Raw genomic sequence first — 15,508 nt, 5'->3', positions numbered from 1 at the left:
TATAAAACCGTTATTATTTAGTAAGCTATGATAACTATTTGATATACTATTTTTACCTAATAAATCAATGTTAATGTCACCTATATACAATAAATTGTTTTTTTGAAGATCAAGCTCGTTGGATAATTCTTGTAAAAATATTGTTTCACTAAAACTTTGAATTCTATATAAACAAAAGAGTTGGAAAAAATATTGGTTGAATTTGATATTTAAAAGTAGGGCATCTGCTGATGTCATATTTACTTGTAACCTGTTACAAACTATATTATTGTCAACATAGCATATGACACCACCTGCCCTGTAATTATTGTTGCACTGTGCAAAAAGGTTGTAACCAGGAATATTATACATACACAATTCCTCAGTAGTAATCCAAATTTCACTTAATATTATAAAATCAATTTTTCGTTTAACATGGTGCAATTCTACTAGGAAACTGTCAAAATTTGCTCTCATACTCCTTATGTTTGTGTATATAATAGTAAAATCATTTTCCTGGTTAATAAATTCTGTGAAATTTAATTTAGATGAAGGAGGCAAATTATTATTTGAGTTCATAAAAGTATAAAAAAGAAACAGATAATGTGTATATATGTACATATATCAAGTTAAAGTAAAGAAAACCAAAACACAAATAATTAAAAAGCAATTCTCGTACGATAGAGGAGATAAGGTTTAGTTTACTTAAGCTTATCAAGTTCCTCATAGGTGTCAACTCTTTTGTATTTGTCACCCTGAGTTTTCCTCACGAAAAACCTCCCGTCCCTGCACCAAGCATAGGCGTAGCCTATATCCTTACATTTTGATTTGAGTTTGGATAAAAATACCTTGTTATCAGGGGACAAGTGTTCGTTGATATACAACCTTTGTTGGGGGAAAGTAGGGTTGACATCACGTGCAGTCATTCCTCCTCTCTTCTCTCTGTAATTGGCGAGGATGCTGTCTCGTGTCGATCTTCGGGCGAATCTTACGATGAGCGATGGCGTACGTTCTTTCTTGAACGACGGGACCCGATGTGCTGTCGAGATGTCATCCTCCCGAATCATTACGCCGACGGCTGCTGCGACGTCTTTCACGAGGCTGACAACATCTTCGTTCTTCGTCACAGGCAGACCACTGACTTCTATGTTGTCCCTTCTTGAGTATTGTTCAATAGATCTCACTCTGTCTCTCAAATCCACCACTTCCTTTGTCAGATCAGTATTAATTGCTCTAAGTTCTTCGTTATTTTTCCTTATAACCGCGAACTGGGCTGACATATCCTTCATACAATTATTTGCTTCATCGAGTTTGTCGGAGATGAATCTAACTGAATTAGAGAGCTCCTCCATTTCATTCTTATAGGATTTTAGCTCAAGAAAAAAATCCGCTTTAAACTCCTCTAGAACTCTAATCAAAAAGTCCTTGGTTAACGCAGTAGAAACTGAGCCAACACTGCTGTGGGTTGATGAGGTGCTACGACATTCTTTACACTTCCATTCACGACCAGAGCGGGGTTTCTTCCCTTCTAAATCGTCCTTTATACAATTAGTATGAAAGAATTTTTCACACCTGCCGGCACATTTCACGCTGGAATTGATATCATCAACTTGACAAGGATTACCACAGACACCGCAGTTGGACGACACTATCAATAAAGTTCACAGAACGACATAAAAATACGAAAAACACTAGTAAGCACTGGTTTTCGGCACAACACGTTGCGGCGTGCTCGAGCGGGTTTATCGCGTGGCAGCGTAGCGGAGCGACGTTATCAGCTCGGCGGAAATGTAAGAACCATCTCCTTTCGAGATCTTATATCATTCATACATCTAAGATAATAAAGTTTGCGGACACATTAGCTCTGACGTGCCACCTTGAAAGAAGAAGGGTTTACCTTTGTACCAGCCACTTCAAGTAAAATCTTTTCATTCCAAAAATAACTCTCCACATTAAATTATCCTATAAAACAACACAACATCGTAAAGTTTTAGCAGTTTTCTACAAGTAACACAGCTATTATAAAAAGGATTGATTCAATGTGAATGTTGAGTTTAGCCCATTTCATCTTGCGCTTACTCCAGAGTCTGAAATCTACCATTTGGAATCTGAAGTTCATTCAAATCTGAAGAGATCCATCAAGATAGGCTAGAGGTAAATGGGTATAGATAGAGAAAACTAAACAGATCTCTTTGGTATTCAGTTGTCAATAATGTCAAAACGATGCAACACGAAATCAACTATGAATTTATCGTGTTACCAAGAGAATGTTTTGACATATCCGTACGGTGGTGAGACTGAAGCGTTCAGGAATACCGAACTAACGGCCAGCACTAGCTACTATTGCCAAGGTACTCTGTGGTTTAGGTCTTGCTCTTCAGACGAACTTGGTTTCCATATTCCAGAAGTCTAGTAATTTTAGTGTTAGATTTCAGGTCCTGCACTAAGTAGAAGACGAAATGGAGCTAAACTCTATATTCAAATTTGCAGTTCTTGCTGAACAACAATTATTTGACAACTTTATTGTTTTTCTACTTATTGTGCTCTACTTCCCTGGTTATGGGTGGATGTTACTCTACTTATTGATATAGCAGTAAACTCAGTAAGTTCCTTTTCATGTATTAGAAAATGTATGAGTTAATCACAGTAGGATTTATACCATTTACCACATATTATAAACATTTGAAACTATAAAAAAAACAATCTAAGTAATAGTTAGTTATAAGCTTTGTTACGTGTATCCACAACAATGATGACCAAGTAAAATCAATTAATTATAAATTATCAGTAGTTTATTGCATTCTTACTTTTATTTGTTTCGTTTTAATACGTCTACTCCTTATATTTTCAATATTTATACAGATAAGTTAATACATATGCATTAATATATGTGATAATTATTTTTTTTAATTTTTATATTTATTTTTTATTTGCTCGTACCATATGTTGAAATTAAAAATTTGTATGTTTATATATTATTATATATTTTGTTGTTGATATATATATATATATATATAGTACTTTTAAATTTGAATATATGATGCTAGCGAATTGAAAATACTGAAGCGTGATAAAATTTTTCGAGGTGGAAGAAGGAACTTGTGCAGTGAAACCAATATCTAAGATCATGTTTGGATGTGGAATAAAGGCACTTTCTTTAGGCTTATCCTTTGTCGTGCAAGTTTAATTTTCAAACATAAATATTACAACCAAGCTGATATCCATAGAAGCGATTCTTTTAATCCTTTATGCATATTGAAACTAACGTTGTACGTTACGAACGGCGAAAATAACATTTGTAAGTAACTGATCCAGTTCAACAATTAATGATATTATTTGTAGAATAAACCGTTTTATAGTGAATAAAAATTAAACATGATTTCTTACGTAATTCAAAGAAGTATAGAATGGACGTCTTTTGATCTCAAATATTGTTCCAATACCCTTTATATAAGTGAGGATTATATTTCTATCTAGGGCTAAGGTTTCTGTTTGAACTCTTAGAGATTTAAGCATTAAGAGTAAACTGGCAGAGTTCGGAAATTGCAGAGTGAAATTGATTTTATAGGCTCAAATGGATTAAAATGTATTGTTTGGATTAGGATTAAATTTGGGATTTTCCTAATAAATTATTTCATACTAATTGATAAAAACTGTAGTATTTTCTAAGGGTCCATACGTAATTAATACCTGGAATACTATAAAAAATAAACTATAGAACATACTTTATTATTTTTCAATCTCATTTAAGCAGCTGGAAGTTTACAAATTTTAAAGTTTAACGTTGAAAATAAATGTTTTTGACTTAAGTACGTTCCATAAAGTATAAAATTGCGTATAGAATATATGTGTTATCTAGTATCATAATGTCTTTCCACGTCTACTGAAACGGATATTTACCTGCATCATGTTTTGTTTTGTTACTATAAGAACAGTGCTTACACTGAAATAGCAACAGATCCTTATACATGTAGCTTAAGGCCATATTGGAATAACGTTTAGAATATACATTGAGTTCCAGACCATACCGTAACAGGATTTAAAAATCAATTGATCCATCAAAAAAAAAACATAACAACTAAATATATAATAAAAAATGAAATATCTGTGAAGAAGAAACAAATTCATGTTTAGCATTAGTGATAGTCAAAGTTAATAGTAATGAAATTTTTCTAGTTCCGACAGAAATAATAAAAAATAATTCTAAATAACTAAAAGTGTATTATGAAACCTGGTGTGCATTTCTACATTTTAATATGTATGATATTTTCTTTATAATAAATCGTTTCATTTATAGTTATAAAAAGTGTTTACAAGACTAAACAAATTATATCATTTAATGATATTAGTGTAAGAGAGAAGCAATACTTTTTGTACCTCAACTCAGTTTTAACAGGAAATTAAAGTAAATACCGGTTAATCCCTACGGTTGGTTCCCCTCCCGAGTGGAGTACAGTCATTATATAAAACACACATAAAGGATATGTATATATACCACTATATCACGACCCATACAACGATGTTATTACTAATTATATGCTACTATAAAATAATTACATTTCTGTATGGAACTGTTTAATATATTAAAACACATTATAATAGCGTATTGGGTTATTTTTTTATTAGTATGTATTAAGCACTAAGGTGTATTGTAACCTATATTATAAACTATAAAATATTTGTATTTATACTTATACTAAAATTGATAAATATTGTTCCTTAGTGATAAGGTGCCCTGCAATTATTAACATCCAACGATAAGTATTATTTAAAATAGCTGCACCTTTAAAATCATGATTAATAATACACAGTATCACTTCTCTGACCTATAATTATAAAATATTTTTAAAACTTTTAAACTACTATTTTAATAGTTTTAAACACAAATTATACGTTTTCGGCCATTTTGTAAGTATTCAGGGTTAGCTAAAAGTGTATACAAGTTAAAATGTTTGATTGTAACCCAAGGTTTTCATTCAAGTGACCCTCGTCACAAAGTTTGGATTTAATGTTTCCATGTTGAACACAATAAAGATGAATAGGTACTACTTTGTGAATAGATCTCATTCAATAAATTTTAAGTTAGGGTCAGATGTTTTTAGGTTGTAGTAAAATAAGTTAATATTTGTCGTATTACAGCTTTAAATTTTTATATTAGACTAGCAGTTACCCGCGGTGTCGCACAATAGTTCCTAAGTTTCGCATCTGTATGTCCATTTCTGGTTCGAGTGATCTATATTTTTAACGCCAATGTCGAGTTAGTTTTTTTTGCCACGATCATTACAATATGTTAAAAAGTATATATTTATGGCCAATTAAATTTGCTCCGGTATTAGCATTTTTTCCATACTTCATTTTGCCTTTTTCCGATCAAGAAAACGTATACAAATTTTCAGCTATGAGAAGCCTACAGGTCTATCAAAAGACAATTAAGATAGGTTTAAAAACAGTCTATCAAGTTTATAGTAAAAGTAAGTCTATTTTGCCTTTTATATATGCAGTGCTAGCAGTTACTCGCTGCTCTGCACGCAATTTAGTAGGTTTTGCACCTGTATGAGCGTAATTCCTGTTCAAGTGATTTTTTTTCCAACGAAAATGTTGGGTTTTCTTTGTTGCCACGATAGAGAAAATTTGCCGAAAAATTTTTATTTATGGCCATTGCAATTTTTTTGGTTTTTTTCAATAACTTAACTTTTTTCCCGATTATGAAAATATATGCCACAGATAAAAAAAGGTAACTGTAAAAAGTCAACTAAGATGGGTTTTATATTCATCCTTAAATTTATAGTAAAACTTAGATATTAAAATTGTCTTTTAAGATGTAATACTTAATATTTTTTTATATTTCAGTTTAAAGGACATGAAAAATTTCTCTACACATTTGTTTTGTTATAAATAGAAAAATACTAATAATAATTTAACAGATTTTTAATTGGAAATGGTTTATTAGTTCAAAATCATTGTTCAGCGAACATTCATCTAGCATAATACATAATTCTTATGGACTACTTCATATGGAGTCAAAGTTCGGACCATCGGACATTTCATAAGATCTATGAGTACTTACCTAATTGCTGAAATCTAAAGCAGTATAGAAATAATAATTTGCTTTTGACAATTTACTCACTATAAATGTAAACAGATTTAAATAAAAAAGAACTGTTTTACAGATAACAGTGGTTTAGACCGACTCTTTTAACAAATGTTTCACAAATTTAAAGACCGAGGTAGAATTTTTCGCTACTGTAAAGACCAGTAAGGCCTAGCATGGATGAAGTTTGGAAATATGAATAGAGCTATTCATCCCGTGAACCATTAGAATTTCCATGTAAAATTTCAGTACAATCGGTTGAATAGTTGTGAATTGATTTAAAACAAACAACAAAGGAAATTTCATGTTTATAGTATTACTAGGCTGTTACGAAATATAATTTGAGTCTATTCTTATTTTACTTAATTTTAAGTAATAAGAACAATTTTATTATAATTCTAATATTATTAGATGTTTGAAAGAAACGTTTATCCAATTCCCTAAGGTGCAAATCTCCAAGGGCTTAATAAATTAGTAATGGATAATTACAAACAAAAAAAGATGAATATTTAATTTAATTACCAAGGAATGTCTTGTTAGTAAATCCTTTAGAAATCTGATAGTAAATCTCTATTGCTTTTACTAAAAGAATTGGACATTCATTTTCTACAAAACGTTACCGAGTTCAAAATAGCTTAATTCCCTTACATTAAATATTAGTAAAACTAAAAAAAACAATTAACTAATAGAGCTATCATATCTCCTTTGCCTTAATATCACCAGGGAATTTTAAATCATACATCATTTCTAAAACGTTTTCCCAGACAAATAATGAGACAACTCGTTAGTATAGAGTCACCAGGGAAGCCACCATATCTCATTCGTCTTAATATCACCAGCGAATGTTACATCATACATCATTTCTACAACGTTTTTCCAGACAAATTATGAGACAACTCGGTAGTATAGAGTCACCAGGGAAGCCAACATACCACAATCGTCTTACTATCACCAGGGAACTTTAAATCGTATATCATTATCTGCAATGGGTTTCCCCAAACAAATAACGAGACAACTAGTTAATATAGTAACGAAGGGAGCAAAAATATCTCATTCCGCTCAGTATCACCAGCGATTGTTAAATCATATATGATTTTCTGCAATGTGTATCACAAGCCAAATAACTAGACAACTAGTTAGTATAATCACCAGAGGATTCACCATATCACATTCGGCTTAATACCACCAGGGAATGTTACATCTTATATCATTATCTTCAATGTGTTTCTCCAGTCAAATAGCGAGACAACTATTTTGTATAGAGTCTCTAGTGGGGCCACTATATTTCATTCGGCTCAATGTCACCTGGGAATGTTACATCATATATAATTTGTTGATCTCTTCATTAAATCGTCGAGGTACCACATTCTCAGCAATCTTTGATTTAAGTAAAATGTTATCATTTATTTTATTTCACTTAAATAGGTTGCAAAATCTATAAATCAATTAACTTTTCGCGATAGAAATAAACCTTGTATAACTGGTCAATAATATTATTTTATTAATTTCTATGGTATACCTAAGTCGTAACTAAGGTTAGGGCTCGTTTTATTTACGTATAAATTAACAAAATCTAATAGTGTATATCTTATACGTTACAATATTTTACACTCTTTTTATTAAAACTATGATGATAAGCTAATGTTTATTTTATAATTTAAACTGATATTATGGTTGCAATTAGAAATATAACATTGTTGGTATAAAATGGTTTATTTCAGATAAGACTTTATTAGATCAAAGTAAATAGTTATGGTAGCTTTATTCTAACATATATAACTGCTAAAACTTCCTTTCTCATAAAAAATTTAGTACTAAAAACAAAAATGTATAGGACAACATTCGCCCAACTTTGTAAGTGGGAAACGTTGTTTAATGAGTCTCTCGAATCCACCAGTAATACAGTAACAGTTTGTCTACTACACATTATTGCTACCAATACTTTTCTTTTAACATTCTGTTTGATTCCTAAATCAGTGCAATCTTTAGGCTATTTTTACGTGTCTATGTTTGTTTATACAGCAACTTACTTTAATTATTTTAAATGTGTAAGAAAGTTCAAGGATAATAATTGCAACTCTATTTGTGTTTATTTGAACATTGGGCCTTGTAAAACTAGTGACACGTAATCCATGTGTAATTCTACATAAAATTAAACTAATTATCAAAACTCAAGGTAATTTTCTTTAATTGTATACAAATTAAAAAAATATAAACACATTCTCAGTATCCATTTACTTAATAGTAAATCTCACATTCATAGTGGAATTTATCTAAGAGAAAGAACTGATTTGGCTCTCTTACCTTTTTTATGCATGAAAAAACCTATTGATTTGTTCTTTATATTTCAAAGATCTCCTTTATTTTACAAGGGGTTGAAATATACAGTTCTGCAGCCATCAAGGTTTTTGAAACTAAAGACACAGCAGTGATTGTAATACTATATCATTAATACGTAATTACTATCTACTTGGGTTTTATAATCATCAATAAAACAAAGTTCCTTTATTATTATGTGTCTGAATGTTTCCAGTGCCAATGAACAAAGGTGCTGTATAATTTAAATTGAAATAAATACAAGTCAAAATAACATTTTTAAAACCCATGATGTTTATAATCTAGTACCGTCATATTGCTCACTTCCAGATCATATTATAAAATAGGCCTAATAATATATGAAATGGATAATTATTACAATTTGTGTCACTGTATTTTATGTAGAAAGGAACACTTTGCAATGAACAGGAAGAGGTGACAGAAAGCTGAGTAGCAGGAAATGGCACCTGTCAGTTGATATAAACGGTTTAACTTGCTACATAATCGTCACCAGTAACTAGTGCAAGGTACAATGCATGAGTTGTAAGCGGCTGCGCTGGTGACGTCACAACCAATGATTCTTCATTCAGTGGAGTAAATTTAACCTTACTCTTGTCTGGCCTTATGGATGAAGACATTCAATATTAAATCCAAAGACAAATAATTCTTTAAAATTTGAAAAATCAAATTGGTAGGTTATTCCATCACCTAAGAAACGAACTTTTACAAAATGAAATCTCAATATATCCTGGTAATCACAATGTATGCCACACGATATGCTATATAAAAATTATAGCTAAAATGATACTACTAAAAGTAACTTTGGTATAATATGCGAAAAAATTAGAACTGGTGCAGATGATCGAGCATACAGGTACAAAGAATTGTATACCTGTATCAATACATTCGTTCTTGGTAAACTTTAATGGTGTACAATTCATGAGTAATTTTTTGTTGCTCCACACCAAATGCTCTCAATTTAGCATTTCAAAGGATATTTCTTTAAAAATATATATTTAAATGCTTTTCAAGTTGTAACGAACCATAATATTTTTCAAGTGTACACGCTATTGGACGCTAATTTCCTTTTATAAACTGGAGTATCTAAACAAACTAGTTAAATTAATTCAATATACGCGTAGTTAAATTAGTTTATAGCATCTTTTCCCGGATCACGTTATGATGAAATAAACGTGTCATGTTCAGCTTATATAGTTTTTCTTCCAACACGGCCTATATACCAGTCGTAATAATTTTATATTTTTTATAACCATGTTTCAGCTTGATATAAATAAAAATGTTAGATCTTGTTTATGAAACCACTGTTGTGAGGAATTTTAGGAAATTTCAATATAATTTAACTGTTGAGACATTGAAATTGTGTTAAATTACAGTTTAATATTCAAATCATAAAGGATACTAGTGAAGTGAGCAAATTGTACCTGTAAAAAATAATAAACTTTTTTAAATTAAGTCCTAGTGTAAACTCGTCATTCTAATCAATAAAGGCAGATCAGTAAGTAGAATAATACATGGATAGGTTAACAAATCTTTACAGCAGGATGGTAATTATTATGATATATCTCAAAATATTATGGTGCAAAAGAATAAATATATAATTGCTAAATATTAAAACTTAAAAAATGCTACATCTGAAATGAAAATTAGTTGATGTGTTTGACTTGATATGAAGATATAATTACTATTTTACATTACATCAAAAATGTATTTATTAATTAAATTTTTAAAGCTCTAGAATATTTATACTTTATACAGTAAACCTCCAAAAGAAACTCAATAAATTTTATACTATTAACATATTAGATAATTCTCTAGTAAGAGGAAAACACGGGCGAAAATATTTTAGGTCCTTACATTCTGATTAAACCTAGTACTATTGACTCTTTTGGCTGTAATTGATTATAAAGCAATACTAAAATTAAAGACTAAAGATATGAGACTCTTTAAGGGAGCTCTTAATTGAAAATGTAAAAAACTTATCCGTCAGGAGTAATTTAAATTTGTTAAAGTATTTGTTAGTTTGGTTTCAAATCCCGATTGTTTATCATCTCCTACCATAACACTATCTGAAACTTCTGTACCTCTCACAATACAGTAAAATAAATTCTACTGCAAACGAGATATTTTGTCACAGTGATAGAGAGATTGGATTTAATAAATTGTAAAATTTTATAACATAAAAAATTAAATACCCTATTAAATACGAAATTTAAAATTAATTGCGGCAGGAAAGGCGCTTTAATAGATCCACAAAAATCTTTCCCAGACCATGACTGAGCTTTTTACATACTAGTTCATACGTAATACAAATTTTACTCAATATGTAAAAATCAGTATAACAGAAGTTATCAGGCTATAACGCATTTTATTTTCACACGTGAGGATATTATATAAACCCTTTGAGATACCGACTGAAAGGCACTGAACGACAAAGCTGTTTGAACACTGATAGCTTTGAACCATTCCTGTCAATTTTACCTCACAACCTTGGATTTTATACTTAATGCTTCAATGGATTCACAAGTACAGGATACGTAAGAGTAATGTAATATGAGGTTTATATGATCAAGTATTTGTATTCAAACTGTTAATACTGTTCATTATTAACAAGATGATTAGGATGTAAAGAAATTATAACATAATTACTTAGTGCACTCACTTTTGCAACGTAATAAGTGTAATACTGTTAATATATTACAGTATACAATATCGGCCATAGGGACTCAATAAAATTTAAATAAATGTGCAAAAGATTTGTTGCATTATATAATTTATAGAGCTAACTGGAAAGTGCAAATAAAACTTGCGTTTTCGTGAAATCGTGACAGATATTTCCAATATGAAATGAGAATTCTCTTTATTTTCCAGGCGAAGTTAGGACTACATAGTCCTTTCTTACACTTAACCTGATTATATGGAGGTACTCAAGCATCAGTCTTGCCAGTTTCTTAAGGAGTGATGTTTTAGTGTATAAAACCTGTTCAAATACCAAATAATAAACTTTTTCATATAATTTTAGCGTAAAACACATTGAAAGAAATAGTATGAATCTTAACTGATATTTGCGTCATGGTTGAGCCAACGTAAATGAAGCCGAGGTTTTATGCGTACCGGTAATAACAAATTTCTTCTCTTAGGCTGTTAGTATATATACGTAAGTTATTAAATGGTACATGTATATAAGAAATACTTTATGTAATACTGGAGAGCTGTAATAAAGTAATTTTGTGACTATTACATTTAGAATCTTGCAAATACTGTTCGAAATCATTTAAATATAAAGATATTAAACATGATATCACACGAAAATTATTATATTTTAATTGTTTCCATTCACTAGTGTCAAAGAATGCTGTTTACTCTCAAATTATAAATGTTAGTTCAAAGTAAAACTACTTCTTAAAAATTTTAGTGTCAGTGATTGGTTGAGTTTCCGTAACTATCTATGATTTGTCCCCAAAAATATTAACTAGATCTGTAATTAAATCTACTTGGAAATTGACATCTTACTTAGACTCTGTCTTACAAAATGTTTCAAACATATTGTAAATACTTAGATTTGTGAATTGTAAATGAAATGATAGCAAATTTCAAATCTCCTGCTCCACGGCTAATGGATGTACTAATTCGGAAAACATTGATCACACTTTGCCGGTAATGTCAGTAGATCAGTCACTGTCAGTAGACTTCGTTATTTTGCCGTTACGTTGACAGACGACTTTATTAAACACTACTCACATTTATGAATGTAATATTTTCTGGAACTGCTCGGTCTCAGTATGATCAAAATCGATGAAAAATATTTTTACAATAGTAAATTGTCATGAATACGATTAAAATAAGTCTGCTATTATTAAACAGAGCAATTCATGCTTAGCTTTGTGTTTTTTTAGTATTAAGTTATTGTTTACTGTTACTAATTTTCAGTTAGAACATGAGTAAATTCCACATTATGACATTGAAATAAAAAGAGGGATATAGTCAAACTGGAAATTTTTACCTTAACTGCACGAAGTACATTTTCGGGTAGAGTGAGATGCGTGGACACGGGCATTTTATATATCGAAATTAATGAATGGTTTTTCTTAGTTACGCACTACGACGAAATCAGCTTACACTTATTTTATAAAGTGCCTGTTTTAGCTGGAAGCATATTTTCTTGTTATAATCATAATACTATGTTTAAAAGCGGATTAATATAAATGACAAAAACATATATATGAAGAAATAAACTTTGAACAATATAACATTTTATTATAGAATTGAAAAATTAATTATTTTTCGTTCAAAATCGTTATACTAGAAGGAATAAAAGGAACAATAACAGTAGATAAGTACGTTTTGGTTCCCACATCCCATTATAGTAACTAGGTCGGGAATGTAGTGCCTCTGATGGGATGTTGATGTTCACTAGCTAGTGTTGGTCTGAACGTGTTATTGATGTTCCAGTTATAGCTTACCTCAACATTAGCGGACTTTATGCTTGAAAATTATTTAACTATCACTTTCCAGATATTGTTTGAACCGAGTGAATTGTATACTTAGACATTGATTGGTATATACTGCTCAATTTTACATGTCTTATATTAAGTACCACGGACTGGAATTAAAAATGATCACTTTTCAAAACAATTTTATTTTAAATTATGAACCTAGTATTTTTAATTTTCTTCCATTTTTACTTTTTTAATAAAATAACAACTTATTTTTTGTTCTTATTAAATAATTACTACTAAGAAATTACATGGTAAATACACTTATATTAAGCGAAATTAAGCGATATAACGGAAAACATCAAGCGACCCTAGAACGTAGCGATTGGATTTGCCTCACGAAACGCTGAGCGATACTAGTCTTTCAAGCAACCAGCCTGCCCAACCAATAGTTAATAGCGGTGGCTCCGACGTCATCTTAAAGCCGTTTTTAAAGAGGGCTCACTTGCTCTAACCTTGCCTTGTAAAATAGGACATGCTTTAATATTTCTCTAAAATCAAAATATTTTTGAAACTTTTCCTTATTTAAAAAGTGCAGGCATGTGCCATCTCTTACCGTATGATATAAAGGTTATTCCAAATACTGTCAGTGCAGTGAAGCTGTGGTTCACCGCTCACTATAAATGGGTACCATCGCGTATTCCGGAACTTTAAACGGATCAAAGGCTTTATTTCACAAGTGTCTCAGTTGAACTGAAGCTTGCTCTGAGACTTTTTAAATTACCTCTTTGAGGTTAAATGTAAATAGAACCATCTCTTACAGCCAAAATTTCAGCTGAGTAAATTAGTCCGCCTCAAATAAATATACTTTATTTCGTTAGTTTATTGCTCAGTGGAATCCATATTAAACCAAATTGCTTTGTTTCAAAATAATATTTTTTTTATCAGAGTAAAAATAATCAAGAATCTCAACTAATATGATAGGTTTTTGACTTAGTGTAACCATTTTCTTGTTCGGAATGAACTGTTTGCATTAAATTCATACAAATACATAAACAATTTACACCCCAGATGATGAGATTTAAATAATTTTCTGAATAATATATACTTAATCTACAGTAACCATCAGCCACAAAATGTACATTGGGAGTCCAGAACGACATATAAATTTTATTTGCATCCCTAGGCCAAAAAGCATATAATTTGCAACGCAAATAAGTAGCATCTGAATACAAAAAATCGATATTAAACATTAAAATATTGGTATTATGTATACTATTATTGTTTCATGAATCTTTAAATAAAAAATAGTACATTTTTGGTACTGAACACGTGAGTATATACTGTGTGACACTTTGAACTAGAGTTTAAATCTGTGTACAATGGGATTTATTCAGATACTTCTTAGAATAACACAAGCATGATAACCGGAACAAAAAAGGCGTATAAGCAGAAAAAAGCTGTATAGTTATTAGTTTTAAAGGATATCCATCTTTTATTATGTAAATACTATTTCAAAGCAATTCTATTTGTAATAAAAAAAAGAAAAAATAATAAGAACGGCAATGAGCCCTTGTCCAAATTGATGTTTTTGCCAAGGAAACTAAGTATATTTTTTTCTGGAGCAGAGAAAGTTACTAAACTAAAAGTGAGGCTGTAAAATATGTCTCTCTTTACATTTGAAACTCAAAGTAGTAATTCTCAACGTCTCCAAGCAAGCTTAATTTGAACCGAAAGAAAGCGCCATAAAAACCTTCCGATCCGTTTGAAGTTGCTTGTGCTTCCGGAATAAACGGCGGTTACAGTTTCCAGCAAAGAAATGTGAGCAGTGAACTACAAATTCACCAGCCTTTCTGGTTTTAGGATGGTTTTTGGAATTCAGGGCACATTCCGTCACGCTGAGTAATCTAATTCTTATTAGTTTAATTGATAAATAACAATATTGCCTAATAGACAAAATTTATTTCGATAGAACATAGATTTACAAAATATTTAAAATGGTAAAGAATTTTCATTATTGCACAATATTTCTAATATAAATCGTTTATAAGCACAAAAACCACTGATTCAGCACTGACAGTATATCCTATACTACTCTTTACCTTAGACTCAGGGCATTTTACCAATAACTGCAATATATATATATATATATATAATGACTGTTTCGTAGTTACACATAGTTATACATCACTATCAATATATAGTGAAAAGTATTATCAATGATAATGTTAAAATGTTGACTAAAACTTAAGGTACCATAATCAAAATAAAGTTTTTCTACATAGAGATGAGCTCCAAGACTAGAGATTAGTCAATTGTCGAAATATTTTGCGGTCGGTTGTAGCCTTTAAAATAGTAGTTTCAGCAAAATCCTGAAACAGTTATTTATAAACCACAGTTCTATATATTAAATTGCTGACTACTTTTGTTGCAAAGGTAATTATTATTTTTAGTGTCTTTTGACGTAGATTTAAATAGACTTGTATAAGGCGTCCGATTGTGTCAACCTTGATATTCTGGTCGGGAAGCTTAAGTGCTACGGGGATATGGCCTTGGGATAGTGTATATCCTATCTTTATTATCGGAGGCAGTGCGTGGTATTGAATTCTGAGACGACAAGTGGGTTCCGGGAAGTAACTGCTGGTGTGCCACAAGACTCGATACTTGG

The 15,508-nt window shown here is 30.6% G+C and overlaps 1 protein-coding gene across 1 annotated transcript; it reads right to left on the bottom strand.

The window, feature by feature from the left end:
- Window positions 1-680: 680 nt before the first annotated feature.
- Window positions 681-1,331, bottom strand: LOC124365134. The gene has a single exon (XM_046821086.1). It carries the CDS (start codon window positions 1,329-1,331, stop codon window positions 681-683), a length of 651 nt encoding a protein of 216 aa, XP_046677042.1.
- Window positions 1,332-15,508: the final 14,177 nt, after the last annotated feature.

The sequence above is a fragment of the Homalodisca vitripennis genome, chromosome 6 (assembly GCF_021130785.1).
Source record: "Homalodisca vitripennis isolate AUS2020 chromosome 6, UT_GWSS_2.1, whole genome shotgun sequence".
Lineage (NCBI taxonomy): Eukaryota > Metazoa > Arthropoda > Insecta > Hemiptera > Cicadellidae > Homalodisca > Homalodisca vitripennis.
This window is presented reverse-complemented; position numbering and strand designations above follow the sequence as displayed.